The sequence below is a fragment of the Hetaerina americana genome, unplaced genomic scaffold, assembly GCF_022747635.1.
Source record: "Hetaerina americana unplaced genomic scaffold, ioHetAmer1.1.p SCAF_11, whole genome shotgun sequence".
NCBI classification, from domain to species: Eukaryota; Metazoa; Arthropoda; class Insecta; order Odonata; family Calopterygidae; genus Hetaerina; species Hetaerina americana.
In genome coordinates, this window is record NW_027286181.1 from 18,395,781 (window position 1) to 18,423,705 (window position 27,925).

Genomic DNA, 27,925 nt, shown 5'->3' on the forward strand with positions numbered 1-27,925 from the left:
TCACTTTGGTTGGGGGATGGGATTGGGAAGACACATATAATGGGTCAATTTGGGAAAAACAATAATTTTAGTTTATTTGCAAGTGAAGCTTTTGCATTCAAATGTGGATAACGGAGACTTAATATGAAATTTCTCTCGTCCTTAACAACCAGGTGAAATGTGGATGATAAGGCTACTTTTTGAATTGATTTTTGAAAAGCTTGAATGGGATGCATTAACTCATTCAAATTACTCAATGAAGGATATTATTATATGTTGCTTGTAATAGAAAATTTAATTAAAAAGAGCAAAGTGGTATTACCAGTGGTTAAGAAGGTAATGAGTTTTGAGTATGGCTAAGGCAATTTAAAAGCTTAACTGAGAATATAGTTGGAGAAATGAAAATTATAAAATTTATGATATGGTGAGAAAATGCTGCTTGACTACCATTTATACCAAAAAATAATCCTCCCAAAGTCATCTTCCCAAGTTCCTTGTGCCACATTGAAAAGAATCCATAGCAAATTTGTGAGGCCTTTACCATTGTGCCAAAACTAGCACTTTGGTTGATGGTTATTCTAAATTTTGTTTTGGAACCAGTTAGTAAGGCTAATACTGTGTGTTAATTTGAGGTCACCCGCCGGGAGTTTTTTTTCCAAAATTTGATTTCCCAAATACTTTGGGCCCGATAATGCTTATGTTTTCAAATAGCAGTATGTGACGTAAATAGGTTTCCAATGCGGTATAAAAAAGATCTTTGCATCTCCTTATTATAAATACAATTTTACAAATCACACCAAATCCCCATCTGTATTCTGGAGAATAATGTCCGTTGTATTTTAGTTTCATAGCTGCCCGATTTACAATTTATATTAAGCACATTCCCATGCCATGATTGGCCATCCTCCAGTCCTCGCGCTTTCTGGCAGAGAACTCCAACATCTCTGAAATATTTATTGGTCTATCTCAGGAGAATGTTTTGCATGTCACCGATTAAAAGGAAGAGGTTCATTAACGTAGGAGATATTTGGCGACCTAAAAATTTCAAAATCAAGGCAAAAGAATGCTTCCGAAGGACACCATTCCCCAGTGATTTTTAAATGTGTGGACGTGATATAGCGTAAAAATCATTCTTGGAAATAAAAGTGACCGATGAACGCCTCAGTGGAAGAGATCATTTTGAACTGCTGATCCATTGGGGTCTGCTACTTTTTTGCCGCCCCACAGAGAAACATACACAATTTAAACTAACTTTCGTCTGGTTCCATTGAATGTTTCTAGCATGGGCGACTATTTATAGAGTAGTTCGCACTGCTCTATGAATCTACTGCCGCTCAGAATGCGCTTAATACTATAACCTTGGCAGGTCAAATTGCGGACGAGATTCACCAGGACTACTGAACATCCAATGCTGGTTGAAGAGCCACTCTGCGTCAAGTTATGTGCAATTCACATCATAAGGTAACTCAAGTCATTGATCCTTTAAGTTGAGAAAAATATAATTAAAGGTGATTGAAAGGTTTATATGTAGTGGGTATGATGAGCTTGAAAAAGGGAATAAGAATTCCTAGAGCTACAGTAAAATTTAACGCATTTTCGTGACCTCACTAAAGTCATTATTGTTATTAATTAAACCATTTGAAAAGCAGTTTTATTTGATTATATCACTTCGAAAGTAAAATTGTCATCAATATCCATTCTCTTCGAACCGATCGATGAATTCGCTTGCTGATGCGCAGTTATAACCGTTTCTCTCTTGTTTGAATTCAGCATCTTTCTGTCGTCAGTTATTCTCGCTTACTCGCCAGCGACATTCTAGTCGACATTGAAGTGACTGGAATTACCACGAAAACGGCCATTTCAACAGTAAATTTTCCTTTTAGGCATTACATGGAAGCTGCCATAAAGGTTAGTGGAACTTGTACTTTGCATTTGCTACCTAAGGCAATGCATTTAGATATGTGATACGCCCTGTGTTGAACTTGGGTCCAGTTTTCACGTATTCATACGTTGCGAGTTGAGCGTACGGGCCAACTTTCACTTTTACCACTTGGTTGTATTGTTTTTTTGACCATATTATGATGGAAACAGTATATTTTGTTGTAAATACCCTGCTTAGAGACTACTGTAATTATGTTGATTTCTTATAAGAAATGAAAAGTATTGATTTTGTAGGTATTTCTGAGAAGTATTTTCTCAACAAATAACTACGTGTGGCTTTTGCTATTTGTAACTGTTTAGTACAGTTATTGACAAATTTTCGTAATTATTTAAGTGGACTCAATGGGATAACAGTTATCTTTTGACATTTTCTTAATTGCATAATGTGCGTTGTATTTTGTTATTGGGTACCTTGACCAACATATTGTATTCGAAATTCCCAGTTATGCCTGTTTTTAGTTTTGTTATTGTGAAAGCTAAAATTTTGTGTTTATGCGCCTTGCTCTGGTAAGTATCAATGCTTAGATAGCCGTGTAAAGAACAGGAAACGCTTTGACGTTGACGTGGTTATGTATAAGTGATATTGCCATGTTGTCATGTATAACAATTATCTTCGAAGACCTAGGTAGTGTATTTGAGTTTGATGTGCAGTAAACCCCAAAGGCACAATTAAGATGGCTAGAAGACATATTTGCTAACCAAAAATTGGATTTTTAAAATTTAAGTATATAGTGCGAATTTGTCGAGAATGTATCCACGTACATTTTCCTTAAGTTTGCTTAACTCGCTGGAACAAAAGTATGAACCTAAATACAACACTTTGCTAAATATGGGATGTCTGGCGGGAGAGAAAACATTTTAGTAGCGGCTTGAATTCATATTTTTGTCCTTGCTGTAGTCGCAGGCTGATTTTTGGATTTGAGATAATTTAAGGCAAAGTTCAGTCAATTACTTCCATTTCATCCATTTGAGCATCAAGTAGATATAATACGGCAGCTCTTACATCGCTATACACTTTATTAATTTCCCTTATTGAAACAGTGAAGGGAGGTGCCTTAAGTGGTGTATCGGTATGGTACTCACTCTAGGTCGATTATCTTTTACTGCACAAATCTCTTGAAATAGTTTTTTGTTTTTTTTATTATCCTTGCTCAATATGTTACAATGAGCGCGACGCGGCAGTGACAATGAATTCATTGAATTGAGTCCTTGTTGTACACCAATGGCAGTGCTTAACATAGCCTCGCCGGTTACAATTCATATTAGGTATTTGACAGGCTTTGCTACTCATTCGCCGGTCAAAGCCGTGAGAACCTCTTTTTAGTTCTCTCCGTTGCACAATTTCATTAGGTCAGTGAAGGGTCAAGAAAAAAGAGGGCAAGGTTGCTGCCATTCCTTATTATTATTCATTTATTTCATCAATAGCATCATTTAGTGAAATAATTGAAAAAGTTCTCCCAAGAATGGACTTACATAGCCATTATTACAAGGGATCTTATTCACTATCAGATATGTGTTAGGGACTGTTGTTTGTGTGATGCATCATATTTACCTGCTCCCTTTTAAAATCGAATCTGAATTTTCGTAAGCAAAGTAGCTTGACAGGTTGAAAGAGTTGGTTGGATGAAAACCTTGAATACTGCCAACATGCAATGGATTTCTTAATTCTTGAAATTTCTTTTGCCTGCCCAAAAATAAGAATGTGCTTGTTGTTCCAACAAAGTCGACTCGACTCTAGGGCTTTCTATCCCTCTCACTGACTTGCCCTCAGCCACACCCTTTCTCTCACCATAATTCCCCATAGCCAGACCTTTTATCCAATCTACCATGCTTTGTTACTATTACAATCCCTTGCTGCTGTGGTTATCTTCCCAGAAACGTGCTTGTCACATTGACGAAAAGTGACTGTCTCCAAAACCTTAATAATTCCAGATTTAAATTTGATGTAGATAATTGTTAATTGATCTAAATTCATTGTTTAAATTTGCAGAAAGGTTTTATTAGTTAATTTTAGATGAACTTAATTTTTAATAAAATATCAAAGCAAACTTTGATTACCATACTTCTAGATTTTGGTGTAATAAGAGATGGGGTCACAGTAGTGACGTGGTAATCATTGGTCTCTGTCAAAATATAGCCCACCAAGTACTATCAAATAATAACTAAAAGTGGTCACTTTTGCCGCTATTCTTGACAACGCCACAGTTTTCCTTTGTACTAGAGGTCGAATCAAAATGGAAAATTTGCATATTATATACCTGTCTGCTTGAACAAGTACCGGGGGGGTTTATTCCCTAACGTTTAGCCACCTGATGCTATTTTTCAAATGGCTTTGGAACATGGCGATCCAAGTTGATGTAAAGTTGACAAAAGAAAAACATAATTTCAATCAATACCATTGGTTAATATGATAGTTCCCACGAATCAAAAAACAGCAGGTGCAGATTATTTACATCCACTGAATATTTTAATTTACATATTCTTCCGTTCACTTTTTGAAGTCATATAACTCATATTTACCTCATTTTATCATTATAATTTTTTATCAATGATAGCTTGTGATAGGTAATACAGTCTGATATGACATTGTGACGCAAGAAATCCTTTTTACTATTTTGTAAAGAATTATCATTTGCCATGCATATCCATTTGCCTCTGCAAACGTGACTCGTGTCACAAGTCATGATATATTTAGGATTTTAGTTAAAAATTTAATCAAAACATAACAGCAACTTTAGACAAACTTAAAGTATAGTAATTTTATTTCAAATTGAAACCCAAGAACCTTCTAATGTTGTATTATAATTAATGGAATGGATTTTTAAATGAAATCATTTATAGTGCATTGTGTTTTTTATCACACACTCTAATTATGTTCTTTTTCAAGCATGTTCATTGTGTTGAAATCTAGCTGTATTTTGTACTTTTTTGTTTCTGTGTTTGTCAACTACCTTACCTGCATGAGCAGTGAACAATAAATACATTATGATAACCAGTTAAAAAGTTATCGGCAAACTTCCTTGCCCGTAATTTCTGAACCACAACTCACAGGTACTCCATCTTCAGCCATAAATTATAGTTTGAGCAAAAGTGGCCTTCGTATGAAATGGCTTTTTGTAAAATTTATTAAACAATAATTAAATTCAAATTTCATTCTGAAAAAGTATCAAATGATTACATTATGTAGCCATATTTTGTTCAATAATACAAACGAATTTTATTCCATTAAGGTTTTTCCAAAAATCTTATGTAGTGATAACATTGCACGTTGTATGGTACGAAGGGAAGAAGAAAGTACTCAGAATTGAAAAACAGGTTAATTTAGTTAGTGTGTCAAGGTGTCTTTTTAGGTGGGTCTTACAAATGTCTATGTCCATCAAAACCCTACCTTAAATTGTAGACTGCAGCCTTTGTCTTTCAAATATCCTTTGTACTCTTGCAGCTCAAATGTCTGTCACTTGCAGTTAAGTTCTTGCTTTAAAATAAACTTCCAATACATCTTAATTTTAACCACAGTAATTTGTTACACATGATTATAGTGTACATTACAGGTCGCACTGCTATGCCTTTTTGTTACAAAAGTTTACTTATATGACAGGTAATTGCCATAATCATAGGTCTTAGTTGTTTTTTGCATGCATAATTTAGTAATGAATTATGCTCAATATTGTGTGGAAGTGGTTCCTTGAAGACCACACCGGTGCGAAATATTATTCAGGATCTATCAAAAACCTTCCTTGGATGGCAGTTGTAGTTTTTATGGGAGGTGACCGACAGCTAGGGTATTTGTGCCATTAGGGATGATTGGGAAAGGAAGGGTAGAGAGAAACCTGGTGTCGGCATTAACCTACTCGTGTCGAAAGGCACCAAGGGGTCCACAGTTAAACAGCTCATCTAACGGACATAGTACTGACTCTAACAGCTCTACACAAAGAACCTCAAGCAGAGATCTAAATCGATTTGGATGAAACAGTGACACATCTGTAATTATGAGAATAAGATTGATAATAATGATGAAAGAAGACACTTAGCTTTTCCGCATAGAATTTTTTTAAATTATGGCCTGGGTTTTGTTACAGCATAATATCTTCAGGTTACAGCTTACATCTTCAGCTTCAGATTGGTAATAACTGTAAAAACCAAATAAGAGTTCAGATTCAAAGGTGTTCGATTTATGATTCAAGTGGACAATATTTTTGAACAAGAAAAAGGTGAATGTTGATGCACCATACAAACGTCATTAAGGGCTTATAATGCTAGCTCCAGCCCTCTCGGACAGAAGGGAGCTATTTTTTGGTGAAATCAGGACTTTTTCTGCCGCTTGATGTACTTTCAGTACTTGATTCGGAGTGTGATTTGGGCAATTTGAAGCAAAACTAAAGGTGACCTTTACAAATGTCTTTGTAGACCATGATAAAGGCTTAGGTGCCTAATTATAAGGCACGTAATGGAAAGGTCGCTTTAGTTTGGACACCCAATGCAGTAGTATTGCCATCTATGTAGCTGAGAAAGGGTATACTTTTTTTACTAAAGATTAAAAAAAATTTAATGTGTAGTAAAATGGTGGCCCCCCTTTGCCAAGGCTTGGCAGATGACCTGTGATTACTCAGTTGCATGAAGTTAGTTTATTTTTACTAAGGGCATTGCTGAATGGTTACCCAAGCCACACAATCACACTTGAAGGTTATATCCTGTAATGTTTAGATACCACAATAAGATGCTCAAATGAGGCATGGATACAATGACTGTAGTATCCTGGGAAAATATCTGCGAATAGAAGAAAAGTGAAAAATTTAAATGGGCTGTTCTTTTTCATGAAATTAAGAACAAACTAAGAAATATGTTATTTACCTCTACACCTCAAGTAGCTGCATTTAATCGTTTGATAAAATAAAGTATTTTCAAGAATTAAAACCATGTCCATGCAGAAAATGTGGAATTTCTCTTGCCTGAGAAAAGCTCTACCTTTTCCCAGCACATGTTAATGAAGTCCATATTTTTTCAAACCTCTGTGAGTAATAATGTGTACTCTAAGAAATAACCAATGTTATTTTGACTAACGTAGATAATACATTCCCACCATGGTGATCATACTTCTGCTGGGTGCCACAAAACTAGTTAAGATTCCATCTAATTTGGACCAATAGATCCAACGATTAATATTTAAGGGACGAAGTGTTGATTAAATGACTCACTCCAAGTATCTAGTTGTGACCCTAAATAGGGATCTAAAGTGGAAACCACATATCGAACAAATTTTAACTATAGCTTCACTCTTGGTTATGAGAACTCTGGGAAAGAACTGTCCTGAAACGAAGGATTTTGCAATACAACAATTTCAGAGTGTAAAAATCATTCGCCTTGACCAGGATTCGAACCCGGATCCCTCAATGTCCAGTTGAGTGCTTCAATCAGTTAAGCTATTGAGGCATCCATTTAAACTCTGAAATTTTGGGGGTTTTTAAAGGAACAAGATGTTGTGACAAAATACCGTACATACAATGTCACAGGCATTCGTAGTCGTGCGCAATGCGCCACAGTCCACGAGGTTAAAGCCAACTTTTAAACATTTAGGCTGTTTTTATACCTTAACAAATTCCAAAGAAACTGCGGGAGAAGCCACAACAGTAATTTTTAATGGAGCCATCCACTAATGTTCATTTTGATGCAACAATTTCAGTGTAAAAATCATTTGCATTAACCCACTCCAGGAGTGAATCTTTATTTGTGGATAACATAGATGCTAATTTTAGTGAACAACTTGATATCTTTTCATCTCAGGAACTCCTCCTTCCTCATTAATATCCTTTAGGCTGATCTTATCCTGGAATAAGATAAGTTGGATAAGCTACATATATAATTTCAAGTGTGACTTCCTGACAAGTTTAGAAAACACAGCAAACTTTTCTGATTGGTTAGGTCTGTATTATGGGTGTAATCCTTGTGTTCTTATTTTGTTGTATGGAAATGATTAATAGTCTGTTATGTTTAATTCTTTCAGCCCAGAGCTATGGCAGAAGACAGTGATGAAGAAGACTTGGAAGCCCTGCGTCTTGCTGCTCTGCAGTCAATAAAGAGTAAGCCTGCTGTCGTGGCACCTCGCAGGAGACCGAAACCAATTGGAAGGCCTAATCGGCTAAGAGTATGTAAATTTTGTTAATTTTCCATATTGAAGATTAATGGGGGATGAGTTTATCATTTTCATATTGTTATTATTATAATTTATTCAAATGAATGTTTCATTCATATCAATGATACAATTTATGATGATTTGTATTAATCATTTTATTCATTGTATGATTGATATGCTGGAAAAGTACCACCTTGTGTTAAACCTCATCATATGATAATAGCAGTGAAATTCTGTTTTGTGTCTCTCTTAAGGAATACAAAAAGTGTAATGAAAACTGTATTTTTATCAAATTATAATCGTGTCCAAATTTTAAAAGTATTATTCATTTTGCCTATTTTGATGGGCAAATGGGTGATGGAGGATGTTTTGAAATCAAAGTATATGCACATTTAAAGTAGCTGTTATATGAATTTGCAAAATTTCAACCCTAAAACTAAGTTGTACCAAGTACAGCAATGGCTAGAATTTTGTATTTGGCCTGTTTTTCAGTAATACATTTATTATTATGATTTTGGTGCAAAAATATGTAGATGTGATTTGGAACAAGTGTGTGCTGCACTGGCTGTCCCAATTTCTTTTAATGTAACTCATGTCAGGAGAAAAATGAAACTACTAATCTGTTGTTTTGTCATCTTGATCTTTTGCAACAAATCAACGCCTTTAGCCCCTCTGTCGATTAATTTGCCCATCAAAAACATTGTTTCATTATTCTGTTGACATGATCATTTTGCTTACTAAGAATGAAACAAATACTCAATTGAGATATCACTGCTTTGTCTGGAGCTCTGAATTATCAATTAACATTTTGACCTTCTCTTGAGGCATGCATTGTTTGCCCTTTCAGTTTCTTGGATTTTGACCTTTTAACAATGGCAGATTAAAAGAAGAGGAAAAGAGTTATTTTAGCCAACAAATGCTGTAGAAAGAAGTGTGTATGGAAATACATGTAATTCAAAACAATAAAACTTTATGATGAAGTCATGTTAGCTACTGAAATAAGCCGTAATTTTGACTTGTCTTGTACTGTTGTAAGTAGTGTTAATATTGATAAATTCAACATTTTATTGGAGTAAATATTGCTGCTTATATAAAATGAACATTAATTGTCCAAAGTTCAAAAAATAGTTTTTTATCTGGCAATGCAAATTACACGCATCCAACTGGATGGTGATTTAGCCAGTGGGCAAATACGTTATTCTGTATGAAAGGATATATGCTTAGGTATTTGAATTTAATTGGTAATTAATTTGTAGTGTGTTGATGTGCCTACTTGGAGATTTGCCTTATAAATATGGCTTGATAGTAAATGTATTCCTTAAAATACATTTATTATCATGTGGGTTGTGTAGTATTAACCATTATACCATTTTGGGTTAGTGGGTTCATCTAGAAATACAAGTTTATGTATTTTAAATACAGGTTGTAATCTTCAATTGTCAGTGAAATTTGACATGCAGCCATGTGTGTGTTATGTCTTTTGAACTTAAAATAAGGAAATGTTTATTCAATGCATCAAAACATCCTCCAGTAATTCTTTCAGCATTTCACAGCACATTTCACTTTCAACTGGATGTTAAGAAATATTTTTGCAAAGTAACAAACAGGTCTGCACGTCAAATCAGTAGTGTTGAGGTCATCACTTTTTTTTTATTCAAAATGTTACCACAAGTTAGCATCGTTGAGAAACCAACTTATCAGAGTATAAGCATTGATGTAATCACATGTTCTTGCCTCAAGTTATTATAACATTTCATACCTAGCTACAGTTTATCAATAGCTATTGTACTCTATTAATGTTGACCATTGTACATTTTTCAATTGATCATTTTAGAATCATTTATTTCCTTTGACAGAATTTCTACAGAGGATGTGTGAATACCAATTTAATATCTATTGTGCCCATGGAAAATCCTCTGGATCAGAGTGAACCTCCTGCAGTAAAACTTGATGAGCCTCCACCTTTAGTTCTACCTCAGCATCGTTACTGCAAAACTGAGGTGAAATCACAGCCCGCAGAGAAAGAAACTCAAGGTAAGTTTCTCTATGGAACACTGTGGCCTCCGCAGCTTTTCACTGAAAAGATTGAGTTTATGTAAATTGGTTCAGTGAAAATTGATTTCACTGTGGATCAACATGTACAGTTTTTACTCAGCAATTTGGAATATTTTTTCTCCTTATCATATCCCTATTATTCTGTCAACCTTTTCACAAAATTTCATTTAAAGAATTGTACTTTCGACTCAGTCTTGTTATCAAGCTTGGCTAATAAATTTTGTAACATGTTGAATGGTGACTAATTTATTTGGGAGGTCTATTGCTATGTTTTTCCGTGGAACTCATACTTAAAACATGGGATATTGTTTTTTTTTTGCAATTTCAGTGTCCACCAAATTCAGCCGTTATGAGGACTCAAACTCTGGGGATAGTGATGATGATTTGGAAGATGATATGGATGAAAAGTCGAGTGATAGCGATCGTCAGTGTGAGACTGCTGAAAAAACTGACAAAGTAGATCCGTTTGATGTTGATGCTGATGATGATGAATTGCTATTGCAAGATGAAGATAGTCTTGGGAAATTCTTCAATGAAATTGAGGAAGAGATGGAAGGAAAAGAGAAAATTAAATCTTCCAGTGCTAATGCGACTTCTCAGCCCAGTGAGCCAAGAAAACCCAGTGAGAACATAGTAAGTGTTCGTGTGAAAGACAGTAATTCTGGTGATAGGGGCAAAGACAAGAAAGGTGATGGTTCTTCGTTCAAGAGAGGTGTAGATAATAAGACTAGTCTTTTGGGTAAAAGAGTGCATGAAAGTTTGGAAAGTGTAAATAACAAAGAGGAGAACTTTGGACTTAGGAACAACTCAAATGAGGGATCGCCCATCAAAAAGGCTTTGACAGCATCTGAGGAAGATGGGAAGAGAATAAATAGACCCTGTGTTTTGGGACGAAACAGGTCTCCGTCACCGGTTAGAAGCAAACAGGATTATCCTGAAAAGTCGTCACCTATTCCCTCAAGGAAAAGAAATAGTTCCCCTCTCAAAAGAAAGGCCTCCCCACCCTCCCCCGAGAGCCTTTCACCATACAATAAGCGTGAGACGCAGCTTCTGAGGCTGTCACAAGTGAAGACGTCCCACCCACCCCGAAGCCTCCCCTCAAGGAACTCCCCAAAGGACATGACTCCGCCTTCATATTGGGGCTCCCGATCCAACTCTAACCATGGTTATTCACACGCATTGATGAGTCGAGAGTGGTCATCTTCGCCTCACAAGAGGTCTGGCCATCCAGTCCCCGGCTCACTCAGTGACCCTCCACGCCGCTCTGGGTCCAAAAATATCTCACCCCTTCCACCATCAAGGGCATCCAAGTCACCCCCCCACAGAAGCTCCAGGGTACGACGATCTTCTGATAGGGATTGGTCCACATCTCCCCCACGCAGGAGATACAGGGACTTTGACACGCCTCCAGATTCATTTCGCTCAGTAAACGATGGTGGTAAAGTTTCAAGAAGGAAGTCTTCTTCCCCCATGAGGTTAGGGGAGAGGTCAAGGCAGGTGGATAAATTGCCTGAGGTTCCATATCCCCGAAGGTATTCGCCGGTGAGGAAGGGTTCCCGTAGTCCCAAAAGGGTTAGAAGGAGTAGATCTCCAGTTCGTTCACCCTCCAGAACACCAAGTCTCAGCCCATCTCCAGATCGAGAGGGAAAATCATCGACGGGGAATTATAGGCGGCACAAATCACCACTTAGGCTACCAAATTACAGGCCACCTGGCCTCAGGGATGGGAGATCGTTCCGACCAGATGGTAAAGTCAATCGTATGGATAGTGACAGGCGGGTGATGAGGCCAAATGGTCCAATACGAAAGACATTTGAGAGTAAACTCGAGGTTTCAAAAGCTAGATCCTTAAGTTCAAAGACTGAAAGCAAATCGTGTGAGCCAACCCCAGAGGAAAAATTGGAGAGTACTGCCAAGAATACAGTGGTCCAAAGGAGTCCAACTGATGTCCTGCCAATGAGTAATTGGTCTAGTGACGAAGGTGAAGAGTCTGATAGTGAGTCCAGGTTCAAAGGAACTGATGCCAAAGGCCTGCAGCCCACAGTTACGCCTCCTGCTCTGTCTAGGGTTAGAGATTTGGAAGAAATCACTCCACCTGATGAGAAATCTCCAAAAAAGAAAAAAAACAAGCGGACAAAGAAAAACTTATCCAAATCTACTGAGAAAGATGGTAAGCATGAACATATTATTATTTTAAAATTTTTCTCTGAATGAGAATTGGATTAGGCAGGCTAAATGTGTGGGGTGAATTGATTGCAAATCAATTAAGAAAATACATATATGTATATTTATTTTTAGATTCTCCCGAAGAGCTCAAAGCAAAGAGGGCGAATGATGTTGATTTGAGGGCAGAGCTAAGCAGGAGGAGAGCTGAGCGTGTTATTAAGGTAAATTAATGGAGGGATATGTGCATTGTTTATATAATAATAATAATTTTGTGTTTACAAAACTTAGGGCTTTCAACTCCACCATGTTTGGTCGGATACCAAACTTTCTTATTTTATTAAAAAAATGAGAGGGTGTATTTTGAACCATCGTTTCTCGCAGTATATAGGTTATCTTAGTACATTCAAGGTACTGCAAACAAATCTTTGTGAGATAATTAGAATTAATTGTATTTGTAATTTTTTAAGGACATGGCAGAAAAATCCTGAAAATGAAAGCTATTTGATTTGGTGTAAGAAAGGTCTTGGAATAGTTTAAGATATTTTTCTGAAAATATAAAAAGTCTTGAAATAATTGACACATTTTGCAGGAAATGCACATTTTAGACTTCATTATGAGGGGACCAGAAAATCTTGAATCATTGAAAACGGGGAAATACCAGGAATAGGAAAAACCTTGAAAGGAAAGAGGAATCGAGCAGTAAATCCTGGAATGTTGGAGAATTAATGCTATTTTTGTGGAGGACAGATAGGTGGTGGGGAATAGAAGGGAAAATTACTTTGTATTTTCTTATTTGCAATGTTAATCATTGCTATAAAATTAATCTTCTTGCATTTAAAAAAAATGTCATCTTTCAATGTCTCACATCTACTGCATGAAGATTAAGAATTGTGTCCTATATGTGTACTAAGAAGGTGACTTCATGCAGTTTAATTGGACTGACCAAGTGTCACACTTCAAAACAACTGCTGCTGCTCTGCTATTGAGCAGTAAACGTTAGATACTTATATGAGTGGGTATGCCAAGGTAGCTAATTACTCCATAATATGATATTTTAACTGTAGAATAATTTTTTTCACTAATTTTAGGTGCTTTTTGCCTATTTTTTATTATCAAATGTTAATTGAATATTTCATGATTTATAAAAATCATTTCGAACTTGTTTATAATTGTTTTAAATAGTTAATCCTCGAGGAAATATAAATTCCTGTCAGGGTCATAATGGCTTCCAATTCAATGCCATAGTGAGATTGCCACGGACCAAGTCGTTTACGTTTTTATATTTCTTAAATGTTAGCCATAAAAAATGCAAATTGGTGTCTTGACATGGTTAACATTCAGCTTAATTCTAAAAAAGTCAAAAACTACAGTGCATTACTAAAAAATTATTATTATGGACTAATCTGTAATGTAAGTGGGAATTTAGTTTAGGTGAGCCATCTGGTATGTTAAAACTATGATTCTTTATCTAATTTGCAAGGGTATATGCTCAAAATATTTAGGTATATAAATTTAATATTGCCTTATAGATTATATTTGGAAATAAAGATTGTAGGAATGGTTGCCCAAAACTGTGCAAAACAAATTTTTATGCTTGAATACCCGGAATCTGAAACCATTTAATTGCTGGCCATACCGTTAGTGTGTAATTCCCCCACACATAATGTACATACACATACTCTTTTCAAACTCTATAGCGCTCTAGAAATTTTGATAAGAGCTCTATTTGTTGTAAATTTGTTGAAAAGGTTACTTCAATTGTATCAATGTTTTTGAATGATCAAATATTATAGCATGCAATGCATTTAAAATCATATCATCTTTTGGAGTAAGTAGTTTTAAGCAGAGCATCTTGCCAAGATATTTATAGGCATTTTGGCTTGTTATCAATAACGTTATTTATTGATGAATTCTTGTGCTCTAACAATTCACATGGGAATCACTCATAATAGCTAAAAATAAAAGTGATTTAGTTCTGGCATTGCTCAGAGTTGAGGTGCCTAGGAGTTCATTTAATAACCAGGTGAATTCCTTTGGTACAATTGACATTATATATATATATATATATATATATATATATATATATATATATATATATATATATATATATATATATATATATATATATATATAAATTGTGTATTTGCAGGCCAAGGCTACCAATCAGAGTGTTCCAGTAAGGCTAGTTCAATCTGCACTCCAAAGTCTGACAAGCAAGTAAGTTTTGTATTTGTATTTTGGGTTTTAATAGTTAATGCATAAAACTTATTAATGTGTATAAAACTGCTGTTTTGCCATTAAAAATTTATATGTTGAATTGAAAAATCTGTATTCTTGAAAATTCTTATTCAAAGTGAATTGAATGTCATATCTGGTCTTTAGCAAATGGCAATTTTGGCCTCTTAGTTAAAATGAATTCCATCCCTATTTTTTAATTTCAGGTCAAGTTCCATTGATGGTGAAAGAAGCACCTTTAAGTCATATACATCAAAAGCTGATGTAGGCCCTGGTAAGGATTATTTCAGTTCCTTCCTTTTTAGTTCTAACACTGGGACCATCATATCTTATTAAGTATTACTTTTAGTTTGTTAGGACAAGTGTAGATTAAATATTGAAGTCAATTTTGTAGCTTTGTGTGCAAATATTCATGATAGTTTCTAGGAAAATAGTGTACTGTTGGAGATGAGATTCACATAGAAAATATAGTAAACCATTTATTTTATGGCATAATGGAAATAAATATTGAAAAATTATTGTTCAGGAGTGTTTATCATTATTTGTAGTTTGCCGAGAGAACTTCAAAGTTGTGTTCCTTGGATCCTTAGGCTATGTTTATTTTGTGATGCATCAATTCCATGATGCATTTTAAAAGTAAGTTGATTTAACACGTTCACTGCAGCCTGAGGTGTCATACATACTAAATTTCTTGGACATCTCTCAATGAAACAATTAGTTGAGAGACTCATATCAACTCTGTCAACAAAGGTAGCCTCTTGCTGCTATCTAGCAGAATAATGATTAAATTAACAAATTTGGAAGCAGCTACATAATGGTCATATTTACAGTAAAATTCCAAGCAACTGTGAGAAATGCAGCAATAGTAACTTTTTAACGGAGTCATTCACGAAATGTTTATTACAATGCAACAATTTCAGAGTGTAAAAATCATTTGCCTCGACTAGGATTCGAACCCTGATCACTCGATGTCCGGCTAATTGCTTTAGCCAGTTAAGCTATCGAGGCATCCTCTTACACTCCATAATTTTGGGGGCTTTAAAGGAACAAGATGCTGTGACAAAATATGGTACGTAGCAAAAAGGTTTTGGAGTGTAGGAGGACACCTTGATAGCTTAACTGAAGCACTCCACCAGACATCGAGAGATCCAGGTTAAACTCCTGGTCCAGGCAACTGATTTTTACACGCCGAAATTAGTGCATAGTAATATTTACTGTAAGTTGAAATATGGCATCATGGCATGGAGGAACTCGCCAAAAACGGAGTCTTTTAAATCGCTAAGTGGACAATTAGGATCATCTGCAATGCAAAAAGACAAGACAGTTATAAGGAACCTATTTAATTAATTGAGAATTCTTCCGTTAGCTTTTATCTTTATGTATCATGCTCTCTTGTACCTAAATTAATATAAACTTAAATTTTATCTGCAACCAAGATGTCCATAATTATCACACCAGACATAGACAGGACTTTATTGTTACACCCCATAATCTTACATTATATTTTAATTAAGGAAGCATGTTCATCACTCTTTACTAAATCAGTTAATTTTTCGATTTAAAGTGGTAAATTTACATAGTCTTGAAGTAAAACTTATGCTTTTTTACCTGGGATTATTTAAATTACATACATTGAAATAAAATTGTTTCAGTCAGATTACCTTTTGAACGTTAGTTTTCAGTGTAAGGCTGTTGTTTCGTTTAAATTAGCCCTAATAAAGGCAATGGCCATATCATACTCTTAACAGGTTTTATATCCCATAAATACGTAATTATTTCTAGAAAACAATGAAAAAGTATTAGGAAACTGGAATATCGTGGCCAGCCAATAATTTGTGAATTCTTCAAACATGGATTCCATTAAAAGTTAAGATGTCAATTGTTACTGAATTCTTGCTGCATTAATATTTGTTTGCAATGGTTGACATTGCTATTTGGCCATGTTGATGTAAGGGTGCTTGTCAAATATTCTGTCAAACATGCTGTTTGTTTCCACAGAACTCTTGATCTCAAAGAAGAAGCCTATTCACATGAGGCTGGGATTGCCTGTTGCTCGTAACCCTGACCCTCCCGAGCTGCCCAGTATGACTGGCAACTTGTTGCCCCGGATCTCAGCTGTAGAGCAAACAGATGGGAGCGATCCAAGCAGTGAAGGTGGGAACAAGTGGAGGAAGGTCAAGCTCAAGAGGAATGTAACAGTGCAGAAGTCTCTGCCACGAGGTACTACCACCAACGCCTCTGGTAAGGAGCAGGTAATGTCAGTTTCTCAGTTGATGCTTTTCATCCTCGCTGGACTCGGCCCATGGTGTCATAGTGGGCACAGATATCCTGGCCCATCCTCCCCCTCTCCTCTGCCTAACCTCAGCCCCCATTCGGCTGAAATATTGCAGCGTGTCACCTCACCTATAGTCTTGGGCCAAGAGAAGTCTGACCAAACGAATTCTGGAGACAGTATTTCATGTTATCCATGGCGATACATTTTTGTCTTTTGTAAATTTTATCTTTCGCTCGTATGCAAACTCTTTATTTTGTTTTCAATCTGCAGGAACTTTGGTGAATATCACCCCCTGATTTCATTACTCCCTTCTCAAAAAACAATTAAATATTTGAATACTGAATATCTGTTATTACCAGAATGACCTCCTGAAATGGTTGTGTTGATGTCAAAAAATTTCTTTCCAATGTAACTTGTGGAATAGGTCATTTAAATGATGATTCACAATTAAAGGAAAATGCTTGAGCAAGTTTTAGTTCTTAAAGGAATTATAAAATCATGCGTCTTAAAAATTCTAAAAGTTATGCATGCATGAAATAATGTGTTTGGAAAAAATGCATCAATTGGAAAGAGTACCTCAACAAACATATGCTTTCATTGTAAATTATTTGCCAGTTTCAGTAGTCTTTAAACAAAGTTGATTACAGTAATACATTGAAGTAATTACTCCTGATTTTGAATGATATCGTGTAAAGAAACTGAAAAAATTTGTTTGTTACTCAGAATTGATCTTCTGTACTGTTGATCTATCAGGAATATATATATATATATATATATATATATAGGTGGAATGACGTTGAAGCTGTTAAATATATGTTGTTTGTTTGTAAATAAGATATTTATTGAATTAACACATTCCCCCTTTGAAATTTGAAGGCATTTTTTGAAGTTTTTTTTCCTATTTCCCTTTATGTACAGTCAGTATGTGTAACTTCAAATGCAAGCTAGTCAAATCTTCCATGTTTGTTGTGGCATTTCAGCCCTTTTTTGCTGGACTTATTAACTATTGTTTGCATATGAAGCAAGAGGCATTTAATTGTCCTATAAAATGTTCTTGATCTGATTCTGCAGAGTGATGCTGCAAATAATTTTGTATGAAGCATAGCTTTTTTGTTATGTACATCTCTTAACCAGTGTATTCATTTGCATCAGGCGTTCTGTTACTTTTGGAAGTAAATTCCTGAAATATGTATTGTCATTTTATAAATATTGCAGCAATATTCAGTAAGGCTGGTGAATTAAATGATGAAAAAATTAATTGGAATTCAAGGAAAATCTCAGCAAGACTTAAAAATTTTGTCATCATCAGGCTAACATTATTTTTTGTATACTTTTTATAAGGTAGAAGTAATAGGTTTTGTGCACTTAAAATAACACCTATATTTGTTAAATATACTAATTACTGTTTTTCCAAAATAAGTTATTTTTCCCTAATGGAAAATGTTTGTTGTGTTACTATTCTGGTTATTATAGTATATTTCATATATTAATGAAGGTTTAATGTTAGTGATGTTTCTGATTCCCCTGGATTAAAATGGTTTAACTTCTGTAATAATATACTGTTTGTTTAAATCTATTTCCTTGATAGGCAAAAATAATGTGGTTTAAAACTTGGATTTTTGTTCCTATGATGGATGCACTATTGGGGGTAAAGATTTCAGTCAATTTAAGATGTAACATGGAACCAGAAGTAGGTACTTGCTGCTGTGTAGGGAAATTATTAGTTTCATTTAAGTGAATGCCGAGGTTTTTTTCTAATGCCTGTAAGATTTACTCTTTTCAATTCAGGAGCATCTAGTATTGATATTTCTTCACTTGTTAAGAGTCAATACTGTGCAAAGTGAATTCAAGTTCTTAGGTGTCTTAATTTTTATGACTTAACTACATAACCAGAAATTTGAAACTTCTGTTACTTCTCAGCATAACCTCCCTGCAGATGTACATATTTTCACAGTTGCGATACCATGATTCCATGGCTGAAAAGGGTGCTTCTTAAGCGGTCCTTTTGCCCACGAGAATAGGACTGGTCCTTGGTCAAGGATTTGGAATGTTGTCACATGATGTTTGGGCTTCTTTGAAGTTGTTTAGCCATGGACTCACATTTTTTGACTTCACTGCATGTTTCAAATCTAAGAACTTGAGGTCTACAATCTTGTGAATTAATATTTTATTTATTTATCAACTTAATTGGGCGAGGTTGAGACTAATAGTCCCTTCTTCCACCTAACCCTACATTGCAGACATTATATTGAAGACAATCACGTACAACCAAGCCCTAGATGGAGGGAAATCCACCTAGGTGGGAATCGCACCCGCGACCTTTGGGTTGGTAGGCGAGGACGTTACCCCGCCACCACCGAGGCCGGCAAATAATAAGATGAAATGAAAACTCGTATCGCTGTAATAAGTTAGCACCGCTTGTCCCGCAATGAAAACAAAATTTTTTTGTTGTGATGGTTCCATGACAGTGACCAACCACAACCTCTCAACCAGAACAACCTTCAATAACAAATTTAACATTGGTTATTTGAACTTTGTTCCCAACAGTAAAAAACTTGCTTCTTTTCATGCCCTTGTCCACAGACTAGTTAATATCCCACGTGATAAGAGTAATTATTTGAAAGAGTTAAGTAATATTAAATGTATCGCCATACAAAATGGCTTCAATGGGTCTATAATAGATAATATATTGAAAAAAAATAACTTGAAGAGACATTTAGAATTACCCCATCCACGCCCTAGACAAGTCTCTACATTACGATAAAATTCCTTACCATCCTCATTTGACTAAGGTGTGGAAAAGATATTTAAAACAGTTAATAGAAAGATCTTTCAGTAACAATCATAAGCTTAATCATTTGTTGGGGAACACAAAAGACAAAATGAACAGTCAATAAATCTGGTATTTACCAAATATCTTGTTCCTTATGCAATATTTCCTATGTGGGACAAACACGTAGAAATATTAAGATGAGATTCAAGGAACAGATGACCCATTTTAAATATAGTAAACCGGAAAAATTGAGCATTGCTCAACACTTACTTAAGACAGGACATGAAGCCTCAGAAAACAATCTTCATCTCATTAAACAAACAACTGATTGTATATGTACAAAGCAAACGGTAACTACGGCCATATGAATATAATGGGAAGAGTTGGCAAAAATTGCCAAGAATCAATTCACACGATACGATGCTAAATTTAAATCACAGATTCTTAAATCCGAAATTCAATACCTCTACTCAAAAAGAGCTAAACTAGAACTGGAATGCTACCAGCTACACTTTTTATAGAAGAGTACAGCTGGGGTTGACTTTTCCCATTATATACAACTGATTATTTACTTGACGCTTATGAAAGTGTCTTTATCCACTAATTGATAACAAACGTTATTAATAGCGACAATGGACTTATTCATTCCTTTTCTCTATTTTAAAATAAGTATTTCAAATTCTCTGCCATTTTTTGAATGTTCCCCCTTTAAATCATCGCACTTCCTTTCATTTCTCCCCATTTACCGTCTTTGGTTCCTCTAATTTTTGCCTTTACTCCCCTCTTTAGCTTAGGTATATATTGAAAATTAGTCCATTTCCTGATTCACTTAAAACTTTTTGTTGCAAGTCCTTTTTTCCTTCAGTTTGCTGAGGAGGGCTACAGTGTAGCTGAAATACACATATCTGATGCAAACACAAGTCTTTCCCTGTGTTTTGATAACTTGGCTCAATTTGAGTAATATTCTCCCAGTAGTTAAGACCTTTTTGAATGTGTGAGTGAATGTTTTCCTGAGTAATTTTGATTGTCCACTCTGTGGTTGCCCCTGGTGCAGAATTTATTCCGGTAAACAGTCTTGCATTGTGTGTATCTGTTCTTAAACCCAGGAATTCTGAATGCAGTCCCTTTAACCCTGTGAATGATTCCAATTGAGTATGAGTGTTTGTGTCTGTAGTTGGTCACTGACAAAGAAGTAACATTCCTACAAACTACTACAGAAGGGTGTTCTGGTTGAGAGATTGTGATTGGTCATTTTCGTGGAATTTCTTTTTCCACAAACCATCGCTACAAAGAAGTATTGTTTTCATTACAAGACGAGTGATGCTAACTTATTACAGCAGTAGGAGTTTTCATTTTATTTTATTAATCACTGCATGTCTCTCAGTTAATTGACGATGAATTTTGATGAATGTTAGCAAGGATGTTTATAAGTAAAGACAATGTACAATGTAGGCACTACTCTTGTTCCCTAAATGATGATGCTATTTTAAGTATTGAGAACATCACTTGACAGCACTGCTATATGAAACTTGTGCATTGCATAGTGCAAAGATGTAAATTCTATTCTCCGATAATGTGTGCACATGTATTTTAAGCTGTGACACATCATTCTGGGAAAGAGTACCAGGAGGCATGTGAAAAAATCCTGAGCAACAGTGAGGAGGATAGGCAATATGGAAGAGAGATGGAAATGAAGTAGCAGCATGAAATTAAGTAGAAAAACGTGCAAAGAGCTAAACAATTCAATAAGAGGAGAAACTACTAGTATGGATGAGGAAATGGGAAGAAAGAGCAGTGCAAGTATATGGAGAGTTACATAGACAGGTTATAATAGGCATGCCTTACAAGAAGGTTAAGGAACTGTCAGGATCCAAGGAAGAAAATGGCATTTACAATATTTAAGATGCAATGGGTGAAATATTTATTTAAAAAGGACAGGTTCTGCTGAAATGGAAAGAACATACAGAGGAGATATATAGTAAAGATAGTTTGGATATAGAATGAAATTTGATGTTGATAATGACAAGGATCAAGAATACTTAACTGCCAGATAGAAAAGGCATTGTAGGAGATGAAATCAAAGAAGGCTGTGGAAATGTTAACATCAGTGTAGGACTGCTTAAGAATTTAGGAAAATGAAATAGAAATAGTTTTTATGGCCTCATTCAAGGGAATAATGAGGTAGGAATTCGGGCAGAAGATTTTGGTCAGTATTGATTCCCATATATTCGATGTTTTCAGGCTTAACTTTGTAGAAATCCATTATCACTGAAGTAAAAAAACCAATGTATCTTTCCACTAAAAGTTTTATTCGCTACAAATAGGTTTGATACATCAGCGTCATCCTCGGGTACCTGAGGATGACGCTGATGCATCAAACCTAGTTGACCTGAATAAAAAATGTAGTGGAAAGATGCAGTAGTTTTTTCACTTCAGTGATTGATACCATCCTAAAAACAGGAAAAGTAAATTAATGTGAGGGCTATTAGTTTGATTTCAGATGCAGGAAGGTATTACTGGGATCATCTATAGAAGGATGGAGTATAGAACTAATGAGTACTAAGGCAGAGATTGGGTTGACTTTAGATAGAGAATGGTTTGAAAGATACTATAATGATAATGAGGTCTCTAGTAGGTAGAAATATAGGGGTAAAACCAGCATGTAATTGAATGCTTAGTGGATTTTGAGAAGTTATTCAACAACAGAGTAAACCATTTGTAAAAGATTGGAGTACATTGGCAAGACTGACAACTTATGCAGAACTTTTACAAATCCCAAGACTGTAAAGGTGCAGATAGCAAATAGAGAATTCGATTGGGCAGTGATACGTAGGGGTGTAAGACAGGGGTGTCCATTATCGTCTGTTCTTTTCTTTATATATGTAGAGAAAATTTTAAGAGAAGCTTGGGAAACCCCTGGAGGCAGATGTGATAGTAGGTAGGGAATTCTCCAGATCAGTCAGATTTGTAGATGATCAAGCATTAGTTAGCCAAAGAGTTGCTATCATTATTTGGCTAATTGCAAGAGCAGTGTGATGAATGTGGAATGAGATTTAATAATAACAAAATGAAGGTCATGAGGTTCTGAAGAAATTGGAAGAATAAGATGAACATTAAAGTTGGGGGTCATGAACTAGAACAGGTAATACACTTTGAGGAGTGATTTGAATGAGGATTGACAGAGGGTTGTGGGGAATATTAAAAAAAGAATTGCATTAGGTAAAGATTGATTTCCTGAGAGGTTGGAGTTGATGAAAGGCATCCTAAGTAAGGATGTAAAGGAAAGGCTAGTGAAAACTTGAAAATGGAGCACATTCTATGATTCAGAAACTTAAGTCATTGAGGCAGAAGGATAAGTATAGATTGAAGGCCTTTGAGATATGAATTTGAAGAGGAACGGGAAAATTAAATATCCGGAAAGGATGAATTAAGCTTTAGGAATGGTATATAGGAAGGTAGAAGGTTTCTTGGAGATAATTGAGTAAGTAAAGACCAGTGGATGCTGGGAAAGTAAATTTAGAGGAAGGAAAAGAATAGAATTTTGCATGGAATTAAGAGAGGTAGAAAATATTAAGAGCTGACGAATGTTATTTAAATAATATGTATGGTCTATGGGGTATGTTGTAGCTTGTAGACTACTGCTTATAATAAGACATTTTTCTATCAACTACCAGTCTTGTGCATAAAATTGAGACACCTTGTAACTTTAACACACGTTGCAACTAAATTGCAGAAAATGGCATAACATTGACAATATTAAAAGAATATGTCCTGAAAGGTAGTCTTTGTGTTTACTCAAGAAACTCTTTCATTATTTTTATCAGCTGTTTCATGGGTTCTATTTTCCTGTTCCCACTTTCAGATAGGGAATCATCCATTCCAAATTGTACATTAGAAGTTAGCTATTTTTTTAGGGATTATGTAGTTTTTACAATATTTTTTTAAGTGAATATTTATTGCAATGCTTGTTCTAAGTGTTTGTATTTTTGAATTTCTTGTACTTGATGAATTTATCAGTTTCTGGTAGTTAATGTCTTTAGAAAGAACAAGTTCTTTTTCTCATTGGGGCTTTAGTGTACTTCATGGGGCATGAAAGTCCAAGTTTTATGGCTTGCAGTTTGCTCCATTCTCGAGGGAGAAAAATCATATATGACGTTTAATTTCAATGGAGTCAAGTATGTGTTACATATAATGCGCATTGGTTATTTTTACGGTGTAATGTTTAAGAGAGACTTAAAAGGTTTTAATGGTCAGATCAAAGTGAAAATCTTTTCTCATTCCTTCAAATTTATCTTGAATGCTCTTCAGTGTGATAGAAACATGCGACGAAATCATTCCCAAGTGTTCCAATTCTAAATGTAATTATTCTGTGTAACATTTTATGCATGACTCGCATATATGACATTATTATTCAGTGTAATGATTGGTTTTAATTTTTGTCTGAATTAGTAAGCTGATCATTTTCCATAATCTCCCTCTTGGTTTTTAAAGGACATCTCTTTCCATGTTATTAAATTTACTTTAATTATCTGAAGAGTGTTTTAGTACCTTCTACGATGACACTATATATATATTTATAGAAATAACTAATGTATAGAAAAGAGATTTAACCCATTTGTCCTTACCTTTAGTTCTAAGCCTTCCAAAGGATGAATATAATAACGGAGTCCTAGGTCACCTCTAGTCATATCCAGGCATCAAAAGCATCATCTTAAGCATATTGAAACCTCTTTTGCAAGATTCGGTCTCCATTCATTGTCATATCATGCAGGCTCTTTAACTCTACTCTTGTTACATTGTAGGTGTTGTCATTAACGTAATTGGTTGTATATTTTTTGAAGAAAAATATAGCCTTTGCTGCTGGCAGAAAATAAAAATTTCAACTTAATTCATTGTGAAAATTAAAAATTCATTGAGCTGTCACATTATGAGTGATGTTAGTTCTATCATTGAACTCCCAGTTTATTGGCGTTCTTGTACAATAATTTTTTCTGTCTTGGCTTATTTATTTTTTGAGAATTTTTATATACCGTTTGGTATTATATTTGCATCACATAATGGTCTTCTATATAACTTTCCAGTTTAAATCGACTGCTTCCAAGTTTTAATGCAACATTTAGTGATTATTTCATATGTTTATTATTGTCTTGTTTGTGGTAGCTGTGGACTGAGAGAAAGTATTAAGTATGATCTAATTAAGCTGCTCATCTATGAAAAGAATATCTCAGGGAGGAGTTACTGAATGTTTTAATTTTAGTTGACTATATTCCCAACTATAGTGTGCAGTTATTCACAGTACATAATTTCAATGCAATCTACAGTTTATTTTGGCATTTATTCCAAATTCCCCTTAGAATGTGTAATTGTCTATAATGCCCAGTGTTTTGGAGAAAAAAATTTTTGCTTTAAGTCTAACATGGCAGTTAGAATTAAGCAACAAATGGTTGTGTATTAGCAAATGTTGTTACACGAGCAATGAAAGGTCAAAATTTAAGGATTTAGAGATTTAGGTGTGTGTGGCATTTGATATAGCATCCTAGTGTGCTAGGACAAACACTGTATTGGAGGTAAAGTAGGACATGATATGTTGGACAAGCACTTAACAGATGTAAAAATTCATGAATGAAGCCTTGCATGACATGCACATTATACTTGTGAATATAGGGTAGGTGTGCTCATTTTTTAATAGAAAAGGAATATAAGATTGAATACTGTTCCATATACGTGTTTATGGCTGTCATTTTGACCTTTTCGGAAAAATTAAAACGCCCCAGTGGATTTTGTACTACTGTAGTTGGGCCATACTTTTGTGTCAGCTTTTCATAATGAAATCTTAAAAAAGTACCTTAAATTATTTTGCTGAACCAGTGTGATACCCAAGGGTGATCTAGTTGTGTGCCAAACACTTTCTTTATCCTGGGAAATTATCAAAGTTTAATTTTAAAACAGGAATGCCATCAGTTTTAAATGGTATGTTTTGGAGTACTTGCAAAAATTCATTGGAAAAATGCTAAGTATGGTTCATACAAGTAAAATGCTAAATTTTTATTGACAGTCCACCTTACCTTATTGAGCAGTTGCTCTTTATTCGTTTGTGTGGTACACTTTTCATGTAAAAGCCCTTTAAGTCTGTCTTAGAATGCCTTAAGAACTTATTTATAGTCACTTCGGTTTGAGAGGAAAATTTTATGCCCTCAAGTTGTTAATTAAATAATAAATGTTAGCTGGTGAATGCTGACTGATTAAATTTATTTTTTGCAACATATTTCTCATACCAAGTATCAAATTGAAACAGTCAAATAAGTATGGTGTGATATGTGGTGGTAAAATGCCATTTTATAAATGAAATTTTGTCAAACTCGTTAGAAGCTTGGACAAATGCGTGAAAATGCCCTTTTCTTCTGTTTCAATAAATTCCTATGTCAGGGGCATATGGTGGTTTGTGTTTAAATTTTCATCAATCGACATTCTCTTTCAAATTTGTCTTTAATCCCTTGGTGTATTCGTTAACAAAATCACCAATTTTTAGTGTGATTTATAGGATTAGTCTGGGACATGCATTCACAAGTTTCTAGTCAATTTAAATGATCAGGAAGGTTTTATTAGATTTTTAGATGATATCAAATTATCACAGTATTTTATTGCATTATTTCTCGATCAAATTCTTGGCTGTATTATAAACTTCACAAAGTACATATTTTGTAACAAAAATGTGAAATTTTAAACTGTCATTTGGTAACGCTAGGTCATAGCTGAATTATGAAGTATTTTTTTATGTAAAATTTTTAGGGAAAGTTTTAAGTTACTCTAATATGTAATGTTAAAATGTAATGGATAATTATTTGTTAGAAGCAACAAGTTCCTAAATAATTTTTTAGACTCATTTTGGTGACTTTTGTTTTCACGAATTCTTTATTTACAATGGTTAAAATTATTCATAATCAATGGTAATTGGGAATAACTGAATTCACTGACTAAATTTTATTATATTTATTTTGTTTACCCAAGCCCATGTTACAATAACACTGCTTTCTTAGTTAGTGAATAATCGGGGAAATATATTACTTTAAAATAAATGATAATACCATTATGTTTGATTGGTTTCCATTAAAAGGAATTTCTGAGTTTGACATTTATATTTGGAGAACTCTGGTCTTGGAGTGAAGTAATTAATAAAATAATTTTTGACATAATTAATGTACTTTCCCCAATTGGTGGCTGTACATATGTATATTTTCCTGTTAACTTGAATGTAGTATTGTATTTAATGTCTGATGAAATTCTCAAAATGTTACCTACTTAAATACATTCAAGGAGAGGTCAAAGTGGGATTACATTTAATTATTTTGTTTAATTAATATTGAGTGTAACCTTACTTTTGACCCTCCATTAAACCCTATTAGGCCTATGAAATCTGTAGTCATTGTGATGGTTGGTTTGTGTTTCTGAAAGATGTTTTCTTTATGATCGCCTGATACTTTTCTGTGATATTTTATCAGTTAAATCATTGTTATGAAATTTTGTTTTATGATACTTTCGGTGAACTCATGTTGAGCACCAATCTTGTATCTCTCTGCCATTTTTCTCTTCCGTGATGAGGCTGTGTCTGCATGTTTCTCCTATTGATGGAAACGATACACCAGAAAGTATTTTAATCTCTTATGTTTATTTCAAATAATATAGGTGTAAGCTTGGCTTGAAAGTTCACCATGTTGGAGATTTCTTGTGTGCAAAAGAAAAGAAAAAAAATGGAAGAAACTACCTTCAAAAGAGAAAAAAAAGTGATGCATTGAATGTGAAAAAAAAATAATTTATGTAAAAAAAATCACAAAAGACTATTGAGAACTATATTTTAAAGACATTTGTGAACCACTCTAATGTGAATTATACTGTACAACTTTTCATTAATTATTTTTTGTATCAAAAAAATAACACCTTACAAGTACATTAAAGGAGTCACATCCCTCTTATGGCAACATTGGCATGAAAATTAAATTTCTTAATATCAGTGTTTCAAAACATAAAGATATAATCAATGTGTATATCTTTTAAGTAGGCAGTGTCATTTATAAAGTTGTTTGTGTTTTTATATTATTTTTATTTGATGAACTCTTAATTTGGAAAATATCCTGCCATTTCCATGGTTTATCTCCTTTGTCTAAAAGTGATCTTGGTTTTTTGCCTTTTGTACTGAGATGGAACAACTCGGTGTCATGTTGTAGTCATTTTCTTTATTGGCAGTGTAATTACCATAATACAGTATTCATTCAGGGATGAATTATTAGGTACTTTTAGTGTTCACTATACTTGTGATTAAATGGCATGCTGTGACTGTAGTACTTTGATTTTGTAAATAAATATTTTTGTAATA

The 27,925-nt window shown here is 34.6% G+C and overlaps 1 protein-coding gene across 1 annotated transcript; it reads left to right on the top strand.

Moving 5' to 3' along the window:
- Positions 1 to 1,798: 1,798 nt before the first annotated feature.
- LOC139700958 (serine/arginine repetitive matrix protein 5-like) lies at positions 1,799 to 27,925 on the top strand. Its single transcript, XM_071599473.1, has 9 exons — positions 1,799 to 1,887; positions 7,922 to 8,062; positions 9,907 to 10,084; positions 10,434 to 12,275; positions 12,404 to 12,492; positions 14,421 to 14,488; positions 14,713 to 14,780; positions 16,505 to 16,758; positions 27,238 to 27,925. Exons 1-9 carry the CDS (start codon positions 1,870 to 1,872, stop codon positions 27,241 to 27,243), a joined length of 2,664 nt encoding a protein of 887 aa, XP_071455574.1. The 5' UTR covers positions 1,799 to 1,869; the 3' UTR covers positions 27,244 to 27,925.